Below are 13,776 nucleotides of genomic sequence, written 5' to 3'. Positions count from 1 at the left end.
CTGTCGGTAAAACAGACAGGCCTAGCATACTCTTAACTTGAAAACTTGCAGATTCTACCTGAGACTGAATCTAACATTTCTTTGCTGTTCTGGACTCGGAATGTTTTCTCTAAGATCCTATCAATTTTGAGCAGCAATATTAGAAGTCGCTGTAAATCAGAACTACACACTTCAAGTGACTGTAGAAATCAGCCGCACTTGTTAGTTGCGTTGAATTTACTCTGTTCGCAATTTGTTGAAAAAGGTAATTTCTGGAAATCACTCACACAGATAAATAGGACGCTACTACGGAAACTATTAGCTATAGTCACGCTATCGCAATGCCAATGATACCGATGTACCTCCTAAATATACACTAAAATTGTAGTTTAGCTAACAATTTCAATTTTATTATTCGGTATAACGTGCCGTGATAATAGCAATGAATTTTTTGTCTTCGCTGTTACATCAGTCCGTTGTAAAATTACAAGCGATTGAGAAATATCATAAGTCGTACCTTTCAACTCGCCTGGCACACTAACGTTCGGTGTTACTTCGTTATAGTTTACCGAAAAATGTAGCGTCAATAACAATGATCGCTAATTGGAATTACATCAGCCTTCAACGCTTAGCTTTCTCGCAGATAAAGTAACACGATACAATTTAACAGGTTAAAATTTTTGCCCCGTTTGGCATATCTGTATACATGATATCAGGTTTCAGCACCTTGTACGTGGAAATTACCTCGAGCGTTCTGTTCGACCGATCTACCTGTAGATTACCGATTTTTTCTAATGTAATGCTCTTCTTGTTTTTCTTCTTGTTATATTTTTGGTAATGCCGCCACATAGCTGTACAAAATTCGGTACATTTTGAAAATACGACAACAATCCAAAGTAGTGCTCGTGATAGCATAAACATGATTTGGAATTAAAAAATAGAATATTTCTACATGAACTCGTTGCATTGTTTTTCTTATAAAATTGTAGTCAGTAGTGCAATAAATTTTCAACAACAATAATGATGCCACAAGTACGTGTTATTATATCTTTTACGATAGTTACTTGTGATTGCAGTATATGATGATAGAACTGGAATTTCTGTAGAAACTCTTTTTTATCCCTAATTCATTGGTTAAAACGGTTTAAGTATCGAATGAAAGAATTGCAAGATATCTTCGTTAATAAGATGCTTTTCTTTCCGTCCGTCCGATTTGTAATAAAATTACTCCACCAATTCACAATCGATCGTGAATCAAAGGTTCGGTGAGTTCAAAGGATCGGTGGAGCGGTTATACGCCTGATATCTTTTCGAATCATGAGATTAGATCTTCGTCAATCGGCACCGAAGCCAAAGGTCAATTACATACTGCCGCTACAATCATATACATTCGCAGAGATAAACTTGATGTTAATTGGTGCTGAGCAAGACGATTAAACAAGAATTACAGCTCGATCTTTAAGCTTTAATAACCGCTCCAGGAAAAAACCCTGGACAATATATTATATTCACGGTGTTTTGATCATTCGTGCTGATTAGATCTCGTTCCATTTTCACACCGGAATTGTCCACCAGCTTACGTATTTCAATGAACAAACGAATCTTCGTTTTGTTAAAGGAATTATAAACTGCACTTTTCGTTATCACAGTATCAGAAAAATTTCCGCTAAATGGATTGACGGAGTAATAATTGAAAATAACACATGAAATTCTAGCACCTTAAGATAATTGAATGGACCTTGCGGCAAATACGAAATGAAATGTAAGTCGATCGAGTATAAGGTGAACGTAGTAGCTGGGCATGAAACCTGATGCTGGATAGTGGCTTTTGACCAATCCCAATCGCAGAAGGTGTCGGTTAATTAGAACTGTTCAGCTACTGGTGCGTTGAACCTAATCTCGATACCAGAGTGCAAAATGAAGTGCGGGGGAATAAAGGATCAGAGGAGGTACTTTGGGCGAAGGATTCAGCGTCGTGGTTATGCGACCATCACGGTTTATTGAAAGATCATTCATTTTTCACTACGCCTATACAATTAAAGTACGGAATTAAATCTATAGACGCGCTACAGTCGGATATCTATATTTATTATATTTACAAATTTTCACCGCCTTTGACAAGGTCGAGTTAATACTATTATGGTATGATACAACTATTTCAATATTACACAAACGTGCAAACGTTAACTCACTGACACATTCGTCCACCCTCCGATTGGCGTACAAGTCTAAATTATATACATGCACTCACATAGTATATGTACACATACTCATATTTTTAAAATTATTATAAATATATATAATATATATACATATGCATATATATATGTATAGAGAAATCACACCCAGTTAATTATAACAATGTAATCATCATTACTGTGTTATTATTTTATGCACTACGATGACGTACGCTCCGGGAAATTATCCTTAAATGGCAATGAAATATTCTCTTTCCATTTGTATTATTCTTTTATTGAAATCGAGGTGTTGGAGAAAAAAATTTAACATTTAGATTTCGGCGGACTGGCCTAACTTACTTTATTTGGCACCAATTAGAGAACAGGAATACACTAATGCGCCGTGGATGAGTTATACCTAAATTGTTTGACTGAGTTTGGAATTTCTACTACGTTCCAATCACAATTACAAATTGATATGTAATTAACTTCGAAGTATCGAACATCGCGATCTTCGAAAAAATGAGCGGCAATCATTTGTAATTGCGGATTCACCTGACGCAGCAGCGTTGGTGTGAATGATTATGCCGTTTGAGAATAATTTCGCCGTATACGTAGAGATTTTTAGAAATCAACAGATAGCGCTACATCAACATGGCCGCTCTTGAGCCACTTCGGATTTTGTTTCGGCTCAACGATGACTTCCGGTAACGTACAGCCTTAAAGCGATGTGTTTCGGCGATATAACCGATGGCAAGAGTAACTAAATTATGATTTAAGCGCCGACTGAATCCTAGAAACAAAGATTCACTCCGCGCGAATTTACTCGTCCGTCTGCGAAGGCAAAAAACTAGTCGCTTATGGTTCCCTCTTACGAGTACTCCTGGCGGAGAGAATTTACACTCCGTGGGAAATACCGATCGTCACGCGAAAATACGCGGGCGCCGTATCCGAAAGCCGTTGACGTTGTTATTATTACTATCATCGTAGAATTGAGAACACGGCAAATACCATCTGGCTCGCGCAGCATTTCTTGTGTCTTTTATTATCGGATGATTATATTTTCAACTCTGTACACACGCTATAACGCTATACTGACACACATTCTCTCTCTCTCTTTCTCTCTCGCTCGCTCTCTTGTGGGTTTTTTCTTTGGCTCCTCGGGGTACGCAGTTCAAGGGGATATCGGACGTTCGTGTTTCAAAGACAAATTCAACAAATTTTATTCCGAACTATCTTTCCCACCCGTAGCGAAAAAATGATTAGGGATTATGATTGCACTTGTGACCGTGGATTTCCTTGATGAAATAAGTCCACGTGTGCAATCCGCATTTCGTATATACCTAATGTACTGTACACATTTCTATACTGCGTTGTTCGATATATGAATTCATATTTTCAAAATGTAAGCAAAAATGACAGAGTCTACGATTTTCACAAGTTCGAAAGATTTGATTTGATTTTGGCGTGAAATGAAAAATTCCGAAACAGTATGAAAGCCGAATTTCTCTACGAAACCGGAAATCCCGTGATCCCCTCGAGCATCGCCGACGAATATTATTTATCTACCACTATTATACAACTAGACAGTATATACTTAGAGGCTATACACGGGGGGTTGGGCGCAAGGGGCGAAGAGAATAAGCGGAGTTCCGGGGCTAATTGGGGGTGGCTGGGCGTGGCGGACGCAGCGGCGGCGGCGTCGATGCCGAGGGTGGATACGGAGCGTACCTCATCCCCGTCGTCGTCGAGGAGGGTGAGGGTCGTCGGGGCAGCATGGGCCACGGGAGACTCGTCGTGGTGGGGGTAGGAAACGCCGCGAAGTGTGTCGCGAATGGGGAGGGAATCCCCCCCCGTCCATGGGCCTGCGCCACCCCTCCGTAAACGAGGGCGGAGGCGGGAGGGAGCCAAGGTGCCAGAGGGTGAGTTCCGCCGTGTTGTCCGCTTCCGTCGTGTTGGACGCCTCCTCCTAACCCCGAGGACGACATGGCGAGGTGCTCGTAGAGTCGAAGCGGCGGCACGCCGCATCGCACCAACTGTTGTTCCATCAGCTCCATCGGATCTCTGAAAGCATCGTCAAAGAAAATGGTCGTGAGTCTCAATTCCCAAGGTAACCAAACGCGAGCGAATCTAACTCGAGCTGACGTTACGTGACCTAACCGAGTACATTCACACCGAGAGGACATCTAGACCGGTACATTGAGAGAAATTTTTAGTTACGGTTACCGGTGGAGTAAAAAAATTAAGGAGAGTTGTCGAGAGCACGAATCAATATATTTCTGTTCATAAATTGAAAAAAATATCACTGAGCGGATATCCGGATAACATCCAATGAGTTATGAAGGTATTTACAATATGCCAAAGACGGAGCTTATATTTTGGGTTCTCTGGTGGAGTTCTAAGAAGTTTCGAAAAATAGAATGTTGATAAATGGTCTTCAGTACATCCAACAGTATTTTTCGTTCCACGCTACGGTGGTCCTGACCATGGTTTTTCACCCCTATCCATTTAAAACTGGCACCCACGGGGACCATCCCGCATTGTTCACAACGCTTTCTCTTTTTCGAACATTGCGAATCCCATCCGCGCAGCGGGATTACCAGCCTTAAAAGCCACAGGCTAGAAACTCTTATCACGTGTACAAGGAAGTGCCGGCTAAGCAAGAAGAGTAAATCTTGCACTCACCGTCATCGTCAAGTGCGATAGGCTTCGAGTCTGTCTAAAAAAAAACTGATTCGCGTTATGAACCGAATGCCTTTGGCTCTGGATCTGACTCGAAATCGTGCGAATATGGCGGTCCATGCCAGAGTAGAACAATGGATTCTGCATATGGGCACGCGTGGCGACTGCACAAGAAGGACGATGGCGTTTGTTTTTTGTCTCGTTCCTCAGGCCCTTCCGACCCTTCTACACTGCTTAGCGAGTAACACGACACCTTGTGCACGGGCATGCATACCGAGCCAAGGGTATGCGCACCGTCAGAGGCATACTGAGCCAAGGACCCAGCCGACGTAGGCCAGAGGGATTAAGGCCCTGAAGCTAATCGTCAGCGTGCTCGGACTGCCCGGACGTGCTGGACCACACACGGCAGCGTCCGCTTCCATTCATTCTCCTCGTTGTCGTAAAACATCGCTGTCAAGACCCAAACTCTATTGAACCACTATTTGCACTCGTCTGTCTGTACTCGAAAAAAAATTACCTTTTTCACGCATTGGGAAAAATATCATTGTTTCATAGTTACCGCGAAATTTGTTATTGTACAATAGATTTTCTCGGAATAGCGTGTAGAATGAATAGGTAGAAAATGCGACAGGTACCGAAGTTAGTTTTCACTGTAACTATGGTTTCGAACACTACATTTTCGGAGAACCGCGACATCAATCTTGATATGATTTTATGGTTGCATCAACATATGCGAACCGAAGTACTGTACCGACTGTATATAAAAAAAAAAAAATACTGCGTGTTAAATTTTCGATTTATACTTAAGAAACGCATTTTCATTCGGCTTTACCGTAAACTAGGTTTCTCGATGACAGTAAAAGATAAATATATTTGAGAATTCGTTGGGGGTTGGTTCATGGACGTTGGTCACAGGGGACGATTAACTCAAAATATATGATATTTATGTGAGTATTATTGAGTATTATTCACGCGAGTATATTGAGTCGTATTCATTCAATAGCAATTGGATTAGGCAGAGATATATTTAAATCCTACTATTTCGAAAACGTCAATACTTAAGTTAATACCGAAAATGGGTACCAGCATTTCTAGGTCCTTCCGTACCTGTTGGTTCATCCGTGCCTGGAGTTCGTACAATGGCTACGGCTAGAAATTATTCTCCGTGCAGATGATGTGCAGTACCTGTTAGTTTTTATAAATACCTGAAATGCACATTCGTGCAGTTTGGCTTTCACACTGTAATCGAATACCTGGGCGCAAAAAATATCTAACGCAACCTAGCACGTGATTGTTTCCAGTTTGATTTCATCGTTGCCTAACACCTCATCCTCGATCTTCCTCATCTTCAAAGCTTGTTCGTGTCTTATTTCAATATGAGGTATTATTTCTGTACCGCAGAACGCGTATCGAGCATGCAACACTCAATTTTTCACTTAACTTTTTATCGTATTTGTGGGTCAAAAGTACTATTCGTGTTACCGTGAGTTTTATGAATATTTCTTCACTTTCACAGCCTTTTGCAACAATATCAGAGTGGTTCTCAAAGAAACGAAGACATGTAGAAGTAATTTGTGTAGCACAGAGGATAAACTCGTAAGTCTGGCCCTTGAGCAAGGACTGTAACAATAAACTAGAAAAACTACTTAATATCAAGTTTGCAAGATCCCTGGTAGACGTCAGGTGAGAAGGCTCAACCAGTCTTTGGAGTATTTTTGCCCGCAGGGACTGTTTAAGAATTCTCGTCGGGGAAACTAATCACTGAGTGTTGTGATTTACAGCCAGAGTAAAGATGAAAGATGAGGCGTGAGGCGTGAGGAAAAGGAACTTACTTCACAATGTTAACCTTTTTTTTCGAAAAATAGCTATCCTTGGTTACGTGACAAGAAAAAAATAAATAAAAAATAAAAAAATAATACAATAGCATTAATCACTATTGCTTCGACGATAGTATAACGATTTAATAGATTCTTGCGCACGAGTTCCAGAACTGAAATTTCTCAAAAACCAATCGGCCGCCTATACATCAATCCAGCGTAACCTGAATTACTACTCCAGTTTTATCAACTTGTCGAACCTAACCAGTAAACGAAAATCCGATTGAACTACAGTTGGATCTACAGTTTTTTCAGACCGTCACAAGGAAAAGGACAGTTTTCTGCCTACTTCCCACTTCTAATTCACTTTTCCCTAAAAGGACAAGGTGTACAGTGTCGGGGGTTATTCAAAGGTTCGCCTATAGGTATAACTACTGAGTGCGTAGCGTGTGATCGTCCGCATCCCATGATACGCCTTTGAATAATTCAGCGCGGTATGCTCGGGGCGTTGGATATATGTATTATATGTGTGTGCCTGCGTGTGTGTGTACGTGTAAAATATATATGTATATACAACCATACATATATATATATATATATAGTCAGACGACAGGGAATATATTCTCAATATATTTTACTTCTCGAGAGCACACGATATCTTTAAGTATTTCAGACGTTTGAGAACAGTGAAATTATTGTTTGATAATCTCGTGGCTAGAACGGACAATAAGATGAATTCCACCGAACGGCGAGGCCCGGTTATTCCGCTGCCTGATACAAGCGTTAGGTAAGTGGTAGGATAATGATAGGTTACACCCGTTGATGGTCAAAGGTAGTCTATCGAATGACTCTCCTCCTCTTACCTCACGCTCCACGATCGCTCCTCGAAGCGGCTACTCAAGCCGCACACAAGTAGACAAGGGTGGTCTGAAAATACGAGCTTTGAAACGTCAGGTTACAAGAAGAGAGTCGCAGATACGCGCCATAAATGACAGAAGGACTTTTGTCATGTCGAGGAAAACTGAATACTTTATCACAAATTATTTGGACGCGTTCGCGCCAGCGAGTTTTTGCACTCCCTCGGGATGGAGGTGAAAAAAACTTGATTTCAAGGTCACCGGGATACAGAGAAAATAATTTATTCATCTGTGGGGAAAAAGACTGGGGTCGCGACGTAGAATTCTGTAGAACCATGGCTAAAGAGGATTCTGTACCGTAAGGACTCTCGACGACCTTATTTCCATCAGATAAATTGGAGAACAATTGAATTTGGAAGCCTTGAACAATTGCCATAGATCTGGTGAACAGTATAATACTAACAAGGAGATTTGAGTATCAGAACTACGGATCATGGATTTTGCTGAAACTTCTAACGGTGTTTCTTGGAACCGAAATATGGAACTTCTGATGCATGATTCTATCTACCGGACCTTTCTTCGCGCAATTTACAATAGATCAGTCTCAAATTCGCCGGTTATACTTCACTGTAGCTCTAAAGTATTAATATATCCGTTTATATTTCAATCTGTAAAATATTGTCATCGAAACTTCGGCGGAGAAAAAGGAAAATTTATATTTAAGGTAAAATACACGACAGGTTTTATTTGTCATCAAATTTATTTTATTCATCAAATTGCTGATAATACCAATTTTACACAAAGAGAATTGAGGCCTGTGAGATGTTATTACATATCGTGCAGGCTTCATATCTTAAGCCAAAGAAACGATTCTAAAAGTTTGAGCAGAATCCATGATCTGCTTAGGTGTCATACTCTCCTTATAAGGCTGTTTATAATCGGAGGTTAGTTAGCTGAACAAAGCACTGTGAACGAATCGTATCGGAAATGCTATAGAGAAATTGAAGTGGCTTTAAGTCGAAGATACGTGGTGAGTAAAAGAAAGAGACAGATATAGAAAGAAGAGGTTTAAGGCGGTGGTGGAGAGACAGGCAAGGTATAACAGCGAAGAAATTAATAGCCATAAAATATGAATAGAAATTAGCGGGTTTGGGTTGGCGTGACGCGCTCGCTCGCTCGCTCGCTCATTTCCTTTCGGCGCGTTGAAAAACAACAAAACAACAAAATACGGTCGAGCCTGTAATTTAGACGGCTGCCGCCGACCGCGCCGAGAGCACGAACAAGCAGGTAGTGGTGTATGAGCATGAAGTAGGTATGTACGTGCATCCGAGAGAAATGCATGTTGGTAGGGTTCCTCTGACAATGAGGAGGATCGGGGTGTGAACGAAGCACGCGAGTGTAGTGGAAGGTTGGTAGGTGAAAAAGAGGAAGAAGCGGTATGCCTATGGTTCCCGGACGCTATGGCCCATCGTCCAACGTCGCACGGTAGGGTCTGCTAGGTAATGATCCGCGATAATGACCCTAACGCCTTCGTCCCGCCGACACTGACGACGTCAGCGTTGCACTGCGTCGACTTTTTCCGTTCTTCTTCATGAAATGGTGGATTTAATGACTTTTTCGCACCGCTGCATGGTTTGTACCATTCGAAAGCTGAGAGTTATCGATACAAATTTCTGTCAATAAAATTTACGAGCATCCGCAAAATTATGCAAAATTTACTTGATCGATTATTGGTATTGACGACGCCTGGTCACTCATCAGAAGCTATTTTCAGGAGTCGACACTAATTCGATACCAGTTTTTGGTGTTACTGTTAGATGCGTTGTTTGGTTAATCGCACAGTTGAGCGTAACTTTTTTTAAAAGTGAATCATTTTTAATTTTTTTATTTGGTCATTGGTAATTCCAGTAGACTTTACTGATGTTTTCATCGATAATCACTATTTATACACAACTTTTTCCGGCCCATTGGTTTGATCTGCTTACAATTAGTTACGCAACTGAATTTCTTCTCGGGATCGACGGAACCAGCCAGCATATCTCGACTCATCCTGAGCATGACCCCAAACGCTAATTACGAGTATTAACCGAAGTTGACGAAACAGACAAGCAGATGATAATCCGAGCGCCATTTGGTCCGATCGACTAATATAATCAAATCATTTGAAATCAGATAGTTGAAAGAAACAATATCACCAGCAATAATCACTATTTCTTCGTCAATAGTATTACACTGAGAAAAATTCATTTGTTATAGTAACTAGAAAAATTGAGTAAAAGAGGTATCGTTAAAAAAAACTGTTTGAATATTGTTGGAATTACGAAAAACGAGGTGCGCGTAACCATTTTGCGCTATTGTAGATCCTTTTTTGGTAATTGCAACGAAAAATCAGTTTCTGAGGTTTACTCTACTTTTTTACTTAAATAAGGCTTTAACGTCAATTTATCGTTGCACGAGCATTAAATTTTCGCAACAGTCGCAAGAAAATATTGTACCAGTGGGCGTAGTGAGAAAGAATAGTAACGAATACTAGACTTTCCGGTAACGGCTAAAAAAACTAATGTTCATTTTCTACCTAGGACTATATTTTTCGATTGTGGTAAAAAAAAATAAGTCAAGGACTGAGCGGTAACCGGAACAAAAAAAGTCATTCTTCTCGTTGCGCATCAGTTTCAGAATCGATCCAGCGCGTCTTACCAAGTTGGCGAACCTGACAAGCAGACGATAATACGAGCGCGGTTCGGTCCAATCAACGCATGGAATCGACTTGTTTGGCGCATGCGCACTTGAATTTGCGGTTTCCTAAGATTGCGGCGGTGCACCGTAGCCCATAACGCAGTCAGGTATAGAAGAAGAATATACGAGAAGGATGAGGAAGAGGAGGAGGATCCTTTCTCTCTCTCTCTCTCTCTCTCTTCCTCCGTTTCTCGGGGAATCGAACCCGGCTCGGAACAGCACCGAAGATCGATTCGGGCGGCGTTGTTTTTGCGTTTTAAACGGCAGTTATTAGCTCTGCATTGCTGCTGGGTGCCGGGGCTCGCCGCGCCGCAGCCGCCAGGCTTGCACCTCGAGGTTTCTCTCCCTCTCGGTAATGCAGCAGGCCGCTAATGGGCCAACGCGTTGGGACGCTGGCGTGCCGGGTGGGGGCAGCGCGGCGGCGGTAATGACAGGCCGCCCGCTCTCGGAGCTAATATAGATGAATGCCTTACCCTCCCTGCCCTCCCTTCCGTCCCCCGGGCCGGAGGGAAGGAGACAAGGCGCGCTGCACTCGCTCGCTTCATCGCTCGATCGCCGAGGGAAAAAGGGAAACGGCCGGAGAGTTGGAGAGAGAGAGAGAGCGGGGAAACCCAATGAGCGAGAGAACCAGAAACCCCCAGGGCCATCTATCTATCAGCGCCGGCGTGAAGTGGGCGGGTGCTCGCGCTCTGTTGCGGTGAACGGCCCGCTCTCTCATTAAGCCGGTGCCGCCGCGCGCATGCTCGATGGCCCTTCCGCATTATCGGCTCCGCAGCCGGATTTCTATCCTATGTGCTATTCCAGCCCCCCCCCCCCCCCCCGGCGTACGTCTGTCGAGAGGTACGCGACAAAATCGCTAGCGATACGCGTCGAGTTACAACTCTTGAAATTTTCTGCAAGGGGGCTCGTTGTCGAGGCACTTTGTGGAGGGAGTCGAACCGCGGGAACGAAGGTTAAAAAATTCGACTATCGGTGCTTGGGAATAAACTTGAGAGACTTGACACGACGGGAGAAGAATGTAAATAAGATTCTTTAAAAACGATCGATTCCGAAACAACTTGAGTCAAGATTTATTAGGACGGTGTTTACATGGTCGGAATGAAGTTGTATTGTAGTACTTCGACGAAGCATTGAAATACGAAAGAACGGATATTATATGTACATTAGGGTGGTCCTCATTTAGAATGTTGACGAATTTATTCCGGATCACCCCACCAAATCGACTATAAATAATTTAAAAACAATTCACAATTTTTTTCAGATTTTTATATCAACTGTAACCCGTGACGGTAAGAGGAAGGATTTCCCAATTTAAAATACACGTGTTTCGGACACGTTCTTAGTATATATTTTACTGTAAGAGTAATAATGTTCGAAAAAATCCATAAATGTGAGGTGCTAGTGAGCATTAGTGCTACTATCTGAGAAAAAATTCACATCATCATACCAGGTAATATAAACAATTGCATTTCTTATAAATAAAAAGAAAAAGTCAAATTTCTAGGGTGTGCAATTCGTCGAGATTGGTTGGTATGATGATGTGAATTTTTTCTCAGATAGTAGTACTAATACTCACTAAATCTTCGCAATTACAGATTGACTCGAACATCGTCACTCTTACAATAAATTATATGCTGAGAATGTATCTGAAACAGGTGTATTTTAAATGGTGATATCCATCCATTTACAGGCACGGTTTAGAATTGATATAAAAATCTGAAAGAATTAGGAAATTTTTTTTGAATTATTTATAGTTGATTTGGGGGGTGGTCTGACAAAAAATCATCAACACCCTAAGTACGGATCACCCTAATATACATGAAATATATCAATAATGGTGGGTTGAACGTTTATTTTACGTATTTATTCATGGAAACAAAAGTATTGCAACGTTTGAAAAGCGTTCGACAACTCCGTACTTCAAGCTTATGCTCGGGCAGTTATGACCCGTGATAGAGACATCTAAGGAGTCGAAATTCTGAAATTATTCCACTTCTCTCCCGGTAGCGTACAGAAGAAAATTTGACATTTAATTTCCAATCTGATCCTCGACCATCAAACTATGTCACTTATTTACAAAGGGAAGTTGAAATGATGAAAAGACGGGTAACGAACATCTTTCAGTTCAATGTCAATAATATTTGAAAAATTAAATTTCTCTTACTCGTCAAACTTTTTAAATTTGAAATTTATCTGAATATTGTAAATGACAAATAAGTAGCATAATTTGATGTAGATAATTATTAAATTGCAAATTGAATGCCAACTTTTATTTTACACTACCAGGAAAGCTACATAATTATTTAAAATTATTGTGGAAAAAAGTATTCTCAAGCACTCTGATTTTTCACGTCACTCGTCATTCTAACCAATATCTAGGAACTTACTGAGTACAATTAATCCAAACAGATACGAGAATAATTGTAAATTTTACAAAAATTTATTGATAATTAGAATTTTTTATTTAATCAAAACAATTGGAATTACACTCGTGTCCCCTTAACGTGCGAACCTTGAGGTTTACCAATTTCTATACGTTTTGAAGCATCTTCTTTTTACACGGGCATGTACGCGTTAATTTGTGTACATGATTTAAGCAAAAAAAATAAATAAATAATAATAATAATAATAATATTTTTGATAAAAAAAAATCGAGCTTATAAGGTATAAGTTTGGTCATGCAAGTTCTTCATACAATGCATTATGCATTATACTCTAACCTATACAGTATACAAGTACAGCTAATAGATCCGCACGTTATAAAAATATGACATTAACTTATAGCAGCTAGACTTGACGCGGCGCATCTGACTATTTCAGTGTCTGTATGTATAATGACTTGGTTTTTTTTTTCAACGGTAATCTCTTAAAATCCGTATATTTGAACTATTCCCGATAAATTATCTCCATCATAAATAAAACCTCATCGCAGTCGGTTGAGCGGTGTCGGAGATTTTCATCGTGGGTAACATAAATAAAACGGCAAATTTACATTATAGAAGAACAGAAAGGGAGGGATAAAAGGATGGTGAATAGTTTCCTCTCCTCAATTTTTTTTCAATTTAAAGAACAGTTTTTTTAACTTGTCAAATTGCGAAATGTGATGCATGCGAAAATCTGTCAAACTAATTTTTCTAATCGTTTCACCGGTAGAAGTTTATCGGCCTGCTTTAACGAACGAAAAAATTTACATGTCGGTATTTCAGCGAACAGTTAATTAAATATTCGAGCAAGCAGAATGCGTTTTACGGAAAAAATCGTGAATTGACATCGAGCCAGCTAGTTTCCCGTTTATTGAACACGCCGACTTTTTACCCGCTGCTCGACAAACGCCCCAAACCTTTGGCCTGCCTCGGGCCTATGTTGATTATACGGTTTCGACTCGCGTTAAGGAAATATTCAAGCATATATCTCGTATAGCAAACGGTGGTTTCACTCTTGCCCCGAGCCTAACATATCCAGGACGCAACATTCAAATATCGGAAATAAAGATTTCGAGACTTTTCCTGAGAAATCACGTCCGCACAG

At 40.8% G+C, this 13,776-nt stretch overlaps 1 protein-coding gene across 1 annotated transcript in view; it reads right to left on the bottom strand.

Annotated features, from left to right (window-relative positions):
* Window positions 1–2,000: 2,000 nt before the first annotated feature.
* Window positions 2,001–13,776, bottom strand: part of LOC124175667 (T-box transcription factor TBX20-like) — a 34,293-nt gene continuing 22,517 nt past the window's right edge. Inside the window, exon 6 of the mRNA XM_046556070.1 lies at window positions 2,001–4,220. Within this exon, the coding sequence (XP_046412026.1) occupies window positions 3,815–4,220 (406 nt within the window). The 3' untranslated portion in view covers window positions 2,001–3,814. The remainder of the gene's footprint in view (window positions 4,221–13,776) is intronic.

This window comes from Neodiprion fabricii, chromosome 2, assembly GCF_021155785.1.
Source record: "Neodiprion fabricii isolate iyNeoFabr1 chromosome 2, iyNeoFabr1.1, whole genome shotgun sequence".
Classification (NCBI taxonomy): Eukaryota; Metazoa; Arthropoda; class Insecta; order Hymenoptera; family Diprionidae; genus Neodiprion; species Neodiprion fabricii.
Note: the sequence above shows the minus strand (reverse complement) of the source record. Positions and strands in the feature narration are given on the sequence as shown.